Here is a 13,183-nt window from a genome sequence, read left to right as displayed (position 1 = left end):
TGCTACTGGAAATGTCCCTGGCCATTGTGACACCTTTGCACCTGTCGTCCACCAAAGGATCAGAAGTCCTTTATCAGTCCCACAGCTACAGCAAAAGTGACACGGCAAAAGGCAAACAATACAGTTATCAAATAAAGAGACAAGCATACATAAATAAAAAAAAGTAAACATTAATGGTTAAAAATATTGTAAGCAGCAGCATTTTAAAGTGAACATATTAAGGAGTTGAGATTGTATATAGGCTATTGCACAACATTGTAACCATATAATAGCCAGATTGACAGAATAACAGAACTAGGAAGTTAAACATTTAGTTGGAAATCTTTGCAGTCGGAAGTTTTCGTGTCTTTAATTCTTATCAGATCTTCTTTGACTTTCTCCATCTCTTCACTCTCTTTACAAATCACCTTTCTCCTCTCCTGTCCGCACCTTTTTCTTTCCCTTCCCTCCCCATTACCACCACCACTGTGTTCATGAGTTTCTTTAAGAGGCAGACAAAATAAACTGTTGCATGGATGAGTGAATGAATGGGTTTTTTACTCTTAGCGTAGAAAGCGCACAACAGGCTCTTTATGAACTAGTCAACAGCGCTGACCCGGCCTTTCACAGCCGCTGCACTGAGTCCGATTGTGTAGAAAAGGTACGTTCTGGCAAACAGTCAAGGTTAACCCACACTAGTGTTTTCTTCACTGGTTGTCGAGCGACAAAGGCAGGATTCAGAAGCATCGGCTCAGTGAGGTCAGGTTCTGCCGACTGCTTTTCTTTTCACGTTATTCAATGTTACAATAATGCCGATGCTTGATTGACTGCAGCTCCTGAATCCTGATGAATCAGTTTCTCGCTTGGTCTGTGATGGACTTTTGATTAGGGAGCTTTTGTGATTCCTTCAAGAGATGTGTGCAGTGGGAAAGTGGGTGAGAGTGGTTGTACCTCGTGTTTCAGTCTGATTGATTCATGCTACTCTTCTTATGTTGGCGTTGTGCAAAGAGTTCAATGAGGACACGCTGCTCTGGAGAGAGAAGTACATTCATGGGCTTATTAAATATATCGTCTTATATTTACAAGTTTTTTTAATGTTTTTTTAATGGAGTAAAATCCAGTTTTTAGTACATTTTATACAAATAAATACCCATATACTCTGGCTCTGCCCGCTTCAATGAACTACATTTCTATGACCAGAGCAGCTTCTCCTCATATGCAACATGTTTATATCTCTGACTTTCTCATTCACCCTTGAGTAGTTTTAATTTTCTTCTTTCCACTTTTATTATTTTGCCGCAGAAGCCAGTAACAGCAGCCATGAGTCCAGAGTGGGTTCGATCCGGGAGCGAGAGAGGAAAGCTGTGGTTCCTCTGGCCGTCATCTCCACCCTGACCGGCCTGGGACTCATCGTGCTCATCGGGATCCTCGTCTACTGGAGGTCTGTACTGCTGTGGATGCTGTTAAATATTAAAGGTCCCCTATGATACTGTTTTTCATCAGGTCTCAGATATATACAGAGCCTGTCTCTGATTGGCTGAAACACCAAACAGATCATTGCAGCATCCCATAATCCCCTCTGTTTCAGCCCTGTTTCCAAAGTGCTGATTCTCTGTCTGTTACTTTAGATGAAAATAAGGAGCCCCTCCCCACGCCCCTCTGAGAGACATTTGGTTACAAAGAACTCAATGGTGCTCTAATACCCCTTTCACACCAAGGCTTTTCCCCTTCTAGCTCCGTGCTAGAGCTTTTCTGGTTCAGAACCGGTTCTTCGGTTTAGCGCCGGCTCTTTTCACACCGCTCTGGTGCTGCCGCTGCTGCGTCATGACGTCACAGTTTACGTCGCTGAGTTTCTCCCCAACGGAGCTCACCTCACAACAACAACGGGCCGGGGACTGCGTCGGGTCGATGATCGTGTTGCTTTTAATCATACGAAGCCAGATTAAATTAAATAACGACTTCTCCAACCTTATACTTTTCTCCAGAGTGCCGTGGTTCATTGTTTATTAATGTGTTTCAGCGGCATTTACCGACCGCTGCAGTGCTGACTGCTCTTCCACCGGAGTTTATTGTCCCGTTAGCTCCGGGTTAGCTCACACGGCTCTAAAGTATTCACTGTCTGACTGTCACACAAGCAGCTGATTCATATCCCCAGTTCCCCTTAAGTGAATGTGTGTCAGTCTGAATTGACGCTGTTTGGTGTCAGTCTGAATTGACGCTGTTTGGTGTCAGTCTGAATTGACGCTGTTTGGCATCACAACGCTGTTATGAAAGTTTCTCTGGTATAACATGGGTGATGTTAGCATAGCAACCAAAGCTAAACTGACTACTTGCTAAGCCGTTTTCTACAGGCACTTTTTACCGACGTATTTTTCATTATGATTCTACTTGTGATAGTCGGACATGACAACCTGTGCAGCCCATGTATTGATTCCATCCGATAGCTGCTATAATAACAAACAAAACGTCTGCCTGCTCTCCACAATGATCAATAACAGCGAACGGATGGTCAAAGTAAGATACAAATAAACAGAATCACACGAAGCCTGGTTAGTGTTGCCTGACTTTATAAAGCGTGTTTTTTTTTTAACAAGTGTGTGGTTGCGTTCTAGTCACTTTGCTCAGCACTACTGCTGGTTACAACTTTTATTTGCCGTACTCGCCTTAACTGTTATCTCAGGTTAATCTCGCCCCCCTCCGACGTAAGCGGTTCTTGCTTCTACACGGACAACTTTTTGGTGCTCGAAACAAACCGGATTCCGGAGCTTAGAGGCTGCTCCGCTGCGGTGTGAACAGGAAAACCCGGTGCTTTTCAAGCACCAGCACCGAACCGGCCCCGAAACACCGTTGGTGTGAATGGGGTATAGGAGGAGATTCAGGTGATAAGGGGGGGGGTTACCTTGGTTGGTGATTGGCTAATGGTTACACAAGCCAAAACATCGTTATGACATCACAAAGTGGCCAAAATCTGATCAGCTCATTTTCAGACAGGTTTTTATAGAAATGGATCAGGACAAAAAGAGAGAGAATCTTTGTTCCTGAAACTTTCTGAGTCTCTTTACACAGAGGGGACACATGTTGATGTAGAAGAGACATGAAGAAGAGGGGACACATGTTGATGTAGAAGAGACATGAAGAAGAGGGGACACATGTTGATGTAGAAGAGACATGAAGAAGAGGGGACACATGTTGATGTAGAAGAGACATGAAGAAGAGGGGACACATGTTGATGTAGAAGAGACATGAAGAAGAGGGGACACATGTTGATGTAGAAGAGACATGAAGAAGAGGGGACACATGTTGATGTAGAAGAGACATGAAGAAGAGGGGACACATGTTGATGTAGAAGAGACATGAAGAAGAGGGGACACATGTTGATGTAGAAGAGACATGAAGAAGAGGGACCACATGTTGATGTAGAAGAGACATGAAGAAGAGGGGACACATGTTGATGTAGAAGAGACATGAAGAAGAGGGGACACATGTTGATGTAGAGGAGACATGAAGAAGAGGGGACACATGTTGATGTAGAAGAGACATGAAGAAGAGGGGACACATGTTGATGAAGAAGAGACATGAAGAAGAGGGGACACATGTTGATGAAGAAGACACATGAAGAAGAGGGGACACATGTTGATTGTAGAAGAAACATGAAGAAGAGGGGGACACATGTTGATGTAGAAGAGACATGAAGAAGAGAGACACATGTTGATGTAGAAGAGACATGAAGAAGAGGGGACACATGTTGATGTAGAAGAGACATGAAGAAGAGGGGACACATGTTGATGTAGAAGAGACATGAAGAAGAGGGGACACATGTTGATGTAGAAGAGACATGAGGAAGAGGGGACACATGTTGATGTAGAAGAGACATGAAGAAGAGGGGACACATGTTGATGTAGAAGAGACATGAAGAAGAGGGGACACATGTTGATGTAGGAAAGACATGAAGAAGTGGATTTTGCATAATAGGTGACCTTTGAATGTTATTTTTGTTGTTCTGGCCACTAGAGAGCAGCAGAGGTCCACAACAGGCTGACCGAAACACAGCCCTGACATATTATTGGCTTAAAAACTGTTATGGTTGAACATGTTAGCATTTACATGTCAGACACACAGAGCAACATGATTATGCAAGGAGGATGTCTTTTTGTAGGCTGACCAGGAAGTGTGTGTGTGTGTGTGTGTGTGTGTGTGTGTGTGTGTGTGTGTGTGTGTGGTGTGTGTGTGTGTGTGTGTGTGTGGTGTGGTGTGTGTGTGTGTGTGTGTGTGTGTGTGTGTGTGGTGTGTGTGTGTGTGTGTGTGTGTGTGGTGTGTGTGTGTGTGTGTGTGTGTGTGTGTGTGTGTGTGTGTGTGTGTGTGTGTGTGTGTGTGTGTGTGTGTGTGTGTTGTGTGTGTGTGTGTGTGTGTGTGTGTGTGTGTGTGTGTGTGTGTGTGTGTGTGTGTGTGTGTGTGTGTGGTGTGTGTGTGTGTGTGTGTTTTAACGAGCAGCCCGTTCACAAACAATACCTCTTGTGTTGATGCAGACGACTGAATGCTTTTCACTTACTTTTGACAGCAGAAGAGTTTTTTCTCTGACCTTGAGAGATTCTGTTTTTCATTTTTTTTATCGAAACATTTGAAATACTGGATTTGGAGCAAGCAAAACTTTCTTTGAGAACTTATTTTTTGTATGGTTTATGAGGACATAAACCCAAAATGCTCTTCCTTATTCTGCTTGAAAACACATTTGACTTTGCAGAAAAGAAAAAAGCCTCCCACTCAGACCGTGAAATAACCAACTTTAGAATCCGATCAAGGACACGCTGTCGAACGCAGTGTAAACACTCTTAGTAATATCTTGTACATTTCTGATCTGCCGCGCTGGAGCCTCCACATATTGTTCTTGTTTTTGCGCTCTGCTTGTTGTTGTATCTCCAAGATTGAGCAGTGCTAAGCCGATAATAATCTGGGCAGCGGGGGGATTAATCCCCTCAGAACGACGTACCTTGGCTGCAGAGCGACGAGTGTCCACCGAGGGTCAGAGGATGGGAAAAGGACATCCGCCTGATTATGTCCGACAGAAGGAAATCGTGTTAGCGTCTTGTAGGGCGAGCGGCAGGAGGCCAAAGCGCTCTAATCCTGCTGCTGTTGTGTCCTTTAACCACTCCACTACACGGTGCTCATTTGGACTCTGCTGCTGCTGTGAGATCTGTGAAAATATGGACGAAATGTGGGTTATTAATCTGGCAGAGAACATGGGTTTAGGTTCCTAAAATAAAAACACTATGGTGGGGTTGTCAGGCCTGGGCGTCCGAGGTTACAGCCCAGGATTTTTTATAAATAGAGTTGTGCAGGAATGAGTCCTAAAACCCAGAAATGTGTCAGAATGTAACCCCTTTCCGCGCCCTCGTCTGAAAGTTAATTGTTTTTTGGATGTGTTTTTGTTTGTTAGCCTGAAAGTCTGTGGTTAACACAAGCTGAAGAGATTTTAACGTTCTGTTCTGCAACATAAAATATGTCAGTAAATACCCCACTGGTGAATTTAAAAACGGAGGTTGCTAAAAGTGTCTAAAAGAGGCGACTAAACATCATCACGCCCAACATTAGCCGCCATTAGCTTAGCGGTGGTGACGTGAAGTCATGTGACCGTGCTGTAGTTCCTTTACAGCCCATCATTAGCCAACTTTAGCTTAGCGGTGGTGATGTGAAGTCATGTGACCGTGCTGTAGTTCCTTTACAGCCCATCATTAGCCGCCATTAGCTTAGCGGTGGTGACGTGAAGTCATGTGACTGTGCTGTAGTTCCTTTATAGCCCAACATTAGCCTCCTTTAGCTTAGCGGTGGTGATGTGAAGTCATGTGACCGTGCTGTAGTTCCTTTACAGCCCAACATTAGCCACCTTTAGCTTAGCGGTGGTGACATGAAGTCATGTGACCGTGCTGTAGTTCCTTTACAGCCCATCATTAGCCAACTTTAGCTTAGCGGTGGTGACGTGAAGTCATGTGACCGTGCTGTAGTTCCTTTATTCAGAACAAAGAGATGAACGAGCAAGCTACAGCTACTAAAAAAAACAACTGTCCAAGAACATCTGAAAAAAAGCAAAACAACTAATTAGAATTTAAACTTTCTGGTCAATAAATGTGCATTCGATTTTTAACCAACATAATGTTTTATTCAAATACAATGGATTAAGAAATATTTAGCAGCAGCTGTTTTCCTTTTTTAGGTTGAGGTTGAGGCTGATCTTCTTACATGGATATAATCAGATTAGGTAGTTTCAGTCTCAGCAGATAAACAAGTAAATACACTAAGTTGGCCAATGAACAGCAGACTTACATGTTTAGACCAGAAATCAAAGCTAACACGTCTCAAAACATCAAACACCATCTGTCAGGAGATTAGCTGTTTATTACCATGAAGACGTTTAGTAGTCAAATCAAACATTAAACAGTGCTTTGTGTTAAAGCAAAGTGGAAGAGCAGCCTCTCTGACTGCAGCAGAATAAAGTTAGCTCATGGCTAAGCTAATGCTAACAGCTAAAAACACTGACCTCCCTGCACAGACACATCATGTCCTGGGACAGATTCAGAGAACTTTTAGCAACTTTAGATACAAAAATTCTCCTCCCTCCAGTGTGATTACATTTTTTTTATATTAGTATTTTATTTGCTTACTTACTTACTTACCTATGTATTTATTTATTTATTTATTTATTTATTTGCTTACTTATTTATTTGTTTATTTGTTACTAATTTGCTTACTTACTTTTTGATTATTATTTATTTACTTTATTTTTGCATTCATTCATTTATTTATTGAGTTACGTAGTTAGCTATTTAGCTAGCTAGTTAGTTAGTTAGTTAGTTAGTTAGTTAGTTAGTTAGTTAGAGAGTTAGTTAATTAGAGAGTTAGTTAGAGAGTTAGTTAGTTAGTTAATTGGTTAGTTAGTTAGTTAGAGAGTTAGTTAATTAGTTAGTTAGTTAGTTAGAGAGTTAGTTAATTAGTTAGTTAGTTAGTTAGAGAGTTAGTTAGTTAGTTAGAGTTAGTTTGTGAGTTTCTTAGTTAGCCAGTTAGTTAGATACTTAGTTAGTTTGTGAGTTAGTTAGTTAGTTAGTTAGAGAGTTAGAGAGTTAGTTAGAGAGTTAGTTCGTTTGTGAGTTAGTTAGAGAGTTAGAGAGTTAGTTAGTTAGTTAATTGGTTAGTTAGTTAGTTAGTTAGTTAGTTAGAGAGTTAGAGAGTTAGTTAATTAGTTAGTTAGTTAGAGTTAGTTTGTGAGTTTCTTAGTTAGCCAGTTAGTTAGATACTTAGTTAGTTTGTGAGTTAGTTAGTTAGTTAGAGAGTTAGAGAGTTAGTTAGAAAGTTAGTTAGTTTGTGAGTTAGTTAGTTAGAGAGTTAGTTAGAGAGTTAGTTAGAGAGTTAGTTAGTTAGAGAGTTAGAGAGTTAGTTAGAGAGTTAGTTAATTAGTTAGTTAGTTAATGAGTTTGTTGGTGAGTTAGTTAGTTAGTTAGAGAGTTAGTTAATGAGTTAGTTAGTTAGCGAGTTTGTTGGTTAGTTAGTTAGTTAGAGAGTTAGTTAGATAGTTAGTTGGTTAGTTAGAGAGTTAGTTAGTTAGTTAGTTAGCCAGTTAGTTAGTTAGTTAGTTAGTTAGTTAGTTAGTTCGAGAGTTAGTTAGTTAGTTTGTGAGTTACTTAGTTAGTTAGTTAGTTCAACAATTAGTTAGTTAGTTAGAGAGTTAGTTAGTTAGTTTGTTGGCGAGTTACTTTGTGAGTTAGTTAGTTAGTTGTTTATTTACCACTGACAGTGCACATTAATAAACACCTCTCTTAACGAAGAATACAGAGATGGCTTTTATATGCCTGTAAAGCAACACAGAAATATTATATATATATATTTATTTACTACAGTTGATCGATTTTACTTTGTCTCCTGACGCAGTTCAAGCTCTTTTCTTTACAGAAACAGAAACCATATTTTAGAGCGCTATGTCTAAAGTGTTTTTATTAAAATAGTTGTTGGAAATGAACATGTTTAATGAGCGAAACGTGCTAAACAGGTCTAGATGTCAAAACAAGGTCATTTATTAGTAGATGAATAAACACTCCTCAGACTCTTTGAGAGAATACTGTTTGTGTCTTTAATCTGTAAAATCTCAGCTCTTTTACTGTGTTTTTATCTCTGTTTTTTGTGGCCGATAATCCCGGCTGCCCATTTGGCCGAGACACCGCAGGTTCATCAGAGGAAATCTCATCCGTTTAAAAACGTGTCACGGATTAACTGAGCGTCTTGTTTCCTGTGTTTTTGGGAAGATTACGTGTGTTCCCCAAAATCTGGGCTAACGGAGAATCGCATGAAAACAAAAGCATCTTCTGCATCTCCGTCAGCATCAGTACGCAGCATCGAAACATATAAATACTGATCAATAGAGATACATTATTATACATTTCTTTATTCAGTGTTTTCAGTTTAGGATTCAGCCATGTTTCCTGCATTTGATTTACATGGATTCTGAAATTTCATTTTTGTTGTTTTTTTATTTACAATATGCTGATGATGTTTCGATGTATTTATGTATAACACTAAACCATGTTGTCCTACATTGTGTTGATCCTGAAATATTTGATTATTTACAATTATTTGTTTATTTCTCTTTACGTTTCCCGACTTCTTTATGTTTATAAAACATGTGACTGCTTTGTTTAATCACAGAACAGACCAAAATGATTTTCAAAATAAAACACACTCTGTTGTTGATGTCTGATGTCTGATGTGTGTGTTTTTGTGTGTGTGTGCAGGACCTGTTTTCAGACGGCTCACTTCTACATCGAAGACAGTTCATCACCCAGAGTCATCACCACAGCTGTATTAGCATCTGGTAACACACACACACACACATTCACACACATTCACACACATACACACACACACACACACACATTCACACACATACACACACATACACACACACACACACACACACACATGCACACACATTTGTTGACTTGTCAGATCAAGTTGGATTCTTTCTTTTTTTAGCAAGTAGTTGTTCCCCACAACAAATGTTTCTTCCGCCGAAACAAGTAGTTGTTCCCTACAGCAAGTATTTGTTCCCCATAGCAAGTATTTGTTCCCTACAGCAAGTATTTGTTCCCTACAGCAAGTATTTGTTCCCTACAGCAAGTATTTGTTCCCTACAACAAGTGTTTGTTCCCTACAGCAAGTGTTTGTTCCCTACAGCAAGTATGTGTTCCCTACAGCAAGTGGTTGTTCCCTACAGCAAGTCTTTGTTCCCTACAGCAAGTATGTGTTCCATACAGCAAGTGTGTGTTCCCTACAGCAAGTGTGTGTTCCCTACAGCAAGTGTGTGTTCCCTACAGCAAGTGTTTGTTCCCTACAGCAAGTGTGTGTTCCCTACAGCAAGTATGTGTTCCCTACATCAAGTGTGTGTTCCCTACAGCAAGTGTTTGTTCCCTACAGCAAGTGGTTGTTCCCTACAGCAAGTGTTTGTTCCCTACAGCAAGTGTGTGTTCCCTACAGCAAGTGTGTGTTCCCTACAGCAAGTGTGTGTTCCCTACAGCAAGTGTTTGTTCCCTACAGCAAGTATTTGTTCCCTACAGCAAGTGGTTGTTCCCTACAGCAAGTGTTTGTTCCCTACAGCAAGTGTTTGTTCCCTACAGCAAGTATTTGTTCCCCACAACAAGTATTTGTTCCCCACAGCAAGTAGTTGTTCCCCACAACAAGTATTTGTTCCCCACAACAACAATTTGTCCCCCAAATATTTGTTCCCCACAACAACAATTTGTTCCCCAAGTATTTGTTCCCCACAACAAGTATTTGTTCCCCACAACAAGTATTTGTACCCCACAACAAGTATTTGTACCCCACAACAACAATTTGTTCCCTACAGAAAGTATTTGTTCCCCACAACAACAATTTGTTCCCCAAATATTTGTTCCCCACAACAACAATTTGTTCCCCAAGTATTTGTTCCCCACAGCAAGTATTTGTTCCCCACAACAAGTATTTGTTCCCCACAACAAGTATTTGTACCCCACAACAACAATTTGTTCCCTACAGAAAGTATTTGTTCCCCACATATTTGTTCCCCACAGCAGGTATTTGTTCCCCAAGTATTTGTTCCCTACAGAAAGTATTTGTTCCCTTGTTCTCTCTCTTGGTTGGTTCAGTGTTTCCTGTTTTTTGTTTTTCTTCCAGACGAGCAGACATCTTTCCCGGTGAAAGACTTCGTGAAACACGTGTCCCAACTTCACGACTCACTCGGCTTCCAGAGAGAGTTCGAGGTACGATTGCTTTTCATTCTCTAGCTGAAACTAAAACAATAAAGTGTCAAAGAGTGTCCCCACTGTCTCACACTTGATGTTGGTGTGTGTTAGTGTTCAATGGGAGTTGTGTGTGATTGTGTGCATGCTGCATGATGATGTGTTACTGGTACACTTTGACGAAGGACTGCAACATTACCTGATTATTGTTTCTTGATGATTCTATTTAACTCAATGAAAAATCCACTTTTGGTCATATTAAAAAAAAGAAAATCACAGTTGGCCCTCGTCCTCTTCCGTAGCTCTGACCAACAGTTCATTATTTGTTTCGACAACCGAGATTAAAGTGGAAGAAGGTTTGTTTTTTGTCTCAAAATCTCCAAATGTTTTGATTAAAGTTGGAATCCTGACTTTTTCTTTTCAGTTATTTTACTGAAAATCTAGATATTATGATAAAAAAACATTTGTTTCTGTGTGTTTCTGAGAAAAAAGTCAGTATTCAGAGATTTTCTTTTAATTCTGATTTCTCGACATTGAGACTTATTTCTCAACAGAATGTCTTGCTCTTATCCTTTTCCCTTTTACCTTAACGTAGTCTTTTTGGGACATTTATAGCGTTGGTTTATCGAAAACAATTATTTTGGGGCTGTAAGCAATTTAATGATTGCAGTTCCACAGAATACCATCTCTTCAAACCTTTAATATATACATGGAAATATCAAAATCTCATTTTGATTTAAATATGACTATAAATGGAAGACTATGGTATTGGCACTGACGATTTATCATCAATAATAACGCAGTGTTTTCTGTACGGAAGCTATGAGAGGCAAGTTAGACAAATCAATTCTAGTGACACATTTTCTAAATCTGATCTAAATAGTCTTTCCTCCTGTATTCCTGACTTAAGAACAGTTCAAAAAATTAATTATGACAGGTAAGAAAAAAGGCTTTGCCAGGTATTTATTTTGGTTTTGCTGTGATTGTTAGTTTTTTTTGGTCAGGATTTTTTTTCACCCAGGTAATAACATTTGTAATTTCAATCTGATTTTTTTTTTAAAACAGGTAAATATAAAAATGTGACTTCCTGAGTGTCTTTTTTCCAACTGTAAATCAGGGGGAAAATTCTGCCTTTTTTTTCCTTGTAAGAATATTTCTTTAAATGTTCGAAGTTGTAATGCTCGTCTAATGTACAAACGGGTATATCAACAACAAAAATCACCTGGCAGAGCACTATTTTAATATTATCATTGCACATTTATTGATTGATTTTCACCAGTTTTTTGATGAAATTAGCTCAGACTTAGAAAATTGACCCCCAAAAACTAAGAAAAGGGTCACATTTGCCTCTCAGGGCTTCCGTAGTTCTCAGTTAAAACAAATAATATTGAAAATTGGAGAATAAATGCTGCAGTCCTGCTTCATGTCTTTGTGAGTTTTGTGTTTCAGGCCAAATGATGAGGTGATTCATCGATAATAATCGTCAGTAGAAGTAAAAAATAGTTGCAGCAAGAACTGAAATACACAGTGTTTTAGCCCCTGAATGTACGTTGTATTTATCCGCGCTGATGCTCCCTGTGTTTAGCAGCATGTTCTGTGCTGTGAGATGAGTTTGTGGTTTTCTGTGTCGTCTTGTAATTTGTATTTCTGCACCTCTTTGGTTTGTGTTGTCGTGGAATCGTCTGGCCTCCTCGTCTTTAGGTTCTGAAGGAGAGTTACGAGGTAAGACTCGCTCTCACCGCTCTGTTTCCGTCTCGTTGTGCAAAGGGTTGTTAATGTGGGAATCTGGAGGTGCTAATGCACGGTTTCTGATTGACACAAGTGGAAACAAATGACTGTAGGTATCATAAGAAATGGATACTGGAGTCCAAAAAACTTTCTCTCACATTGGAATTGATCTGTGCCATTAACTGTACTTTGGAGAGGATAAGTGCAACATGTACATTTTTGGGCGGGATCTGACCAAAAGAGATTTTTTTCAAAAAAGTCAGAACTTTTTTCTCGGAATTCTGACTTTCTTCTCAGAACTCAAAGAAAAATCCACTTTTGATCAGATAAAAAAAAAAAAAATCACATGTGGCCCTCGTCCTCTTCCGTATGTCTGACCAAAAGTGCATTATTTGTTTCGACAACTGACAAAAAAAATTCTGTGTGTTTCTGAGAAAAAAGTCAGTATTCAGAGATTTCTCGACATTGAGACTTTTACCTGAACGTAGTATTTTTGGGACATTTATAGCGTTGGTTTATCGAAAACAATTATTTTGGGGCTGTAAGCAATTTAATGATTGCAGTTCCACAGAATACCTTCTCTTTGCCTTGTAAAACTGTGTGTGTGTGTGTGTGTGTGTGTGTGTGTGTGTGTGTGTGTGTGTGTGTGTGTGTGTGTGTGTGTGTGTGTGTGTGTGTGTGTGTGTGTGTGTGTGTGTGTGTGTGTGTGTGTGTGTGTGTGTGTGTGTGTGTGTGTGTGTGTGTGTGTGTGTGTGTGTGTGTGTGTGTGTGTGTGTGTGTGTGTGTGTGTGTGTGTGTGTGTGTGTGTGTGTGTGTGTGTGTGTGTGTGTGTGTGTGTTCAGGAGGTTCAGACGTGCACGGTGGAGATGGGGATGACGACTGACAGCTCCAACCATCCCGACAACAAAAATAAAAACAGATACAGCAACATCCTGGCCTGTGAGTTCCCTCCACACACACTTTTATATAATATATGTATTACTCACAACAAGCAAAATATATGACAGATGTGTTTTCATCCTCTGTTTATCCTTTGCATGTAAAAAAAAGTATGAAACATTAGTAATCCACAAGCTACCCTGCAGTATACAAAGTCATTCAAACTAGCTGCACCTTTACCAGCTTTGAGAACACTTTCATGATCAATCATTATAAAACATATCAAATATATTATTCTGAAATGGACCAATCTGCACAATGACTACTTTCACTGTAAC

General features: G+C 39.9%; 1 protein-coding gene across 1 annotated transcript in view; it reads left to right on the top strand.

The window, feature by feature from the left end:
- The window catches only part of ptprz1a (protein tyrosine phosphatase receptor type Z1a), a 73,335-nt gene that overhangs the window by 38,744 nt on the left and 21,408 nt on the right, over nucleotides 1-13,183 (top strand). Inside the window, exons 13-17 of the mRNA XM_034117195.1 lie at nucleotides 1,282-1,420; nucleotides 8,754-8,833; nucleotides 10,174-10,259; nucleotides 11,940-11,960; nucleotides 12,809-12,905. Of these exons, the coding sequence (XP_033973086.1) occupies nucleotides 1,282-1,420; nucleotides 8,754-8,833; nucleotides 10,174-10,259; nucleotides 11,940-11,960; nucleotides 12,809-12,905 (423 nt within the window). The remainder of the gene's footprint in view (nucleotides 1-1,281; nucleotides 1,421-8,753; nucleotides 8,834-10,173; nucleotides 10,260-11,939; nucleotides 11,961-12,808; nucleotides 12,906-13,183) is intronic.

Source organism: Trematomus bernacchii, unplaced genomic scaffold (assembly GCF_902827165.1).
Source record: "Trematomus bernacchii unplaced genomic scaffold, fTreBer1.1, whole genome shotgun sequence".
Classification (NCBI taxonomy): Eukaryota; Metazoa; Chordata; class Actinopteri; order Perciformes; family Nototheniidae; genus Trematomus; species Trematomus bernacchii.
This window is presented reverse-complemented; position numbering and strand designations above follow the sequence as displayed.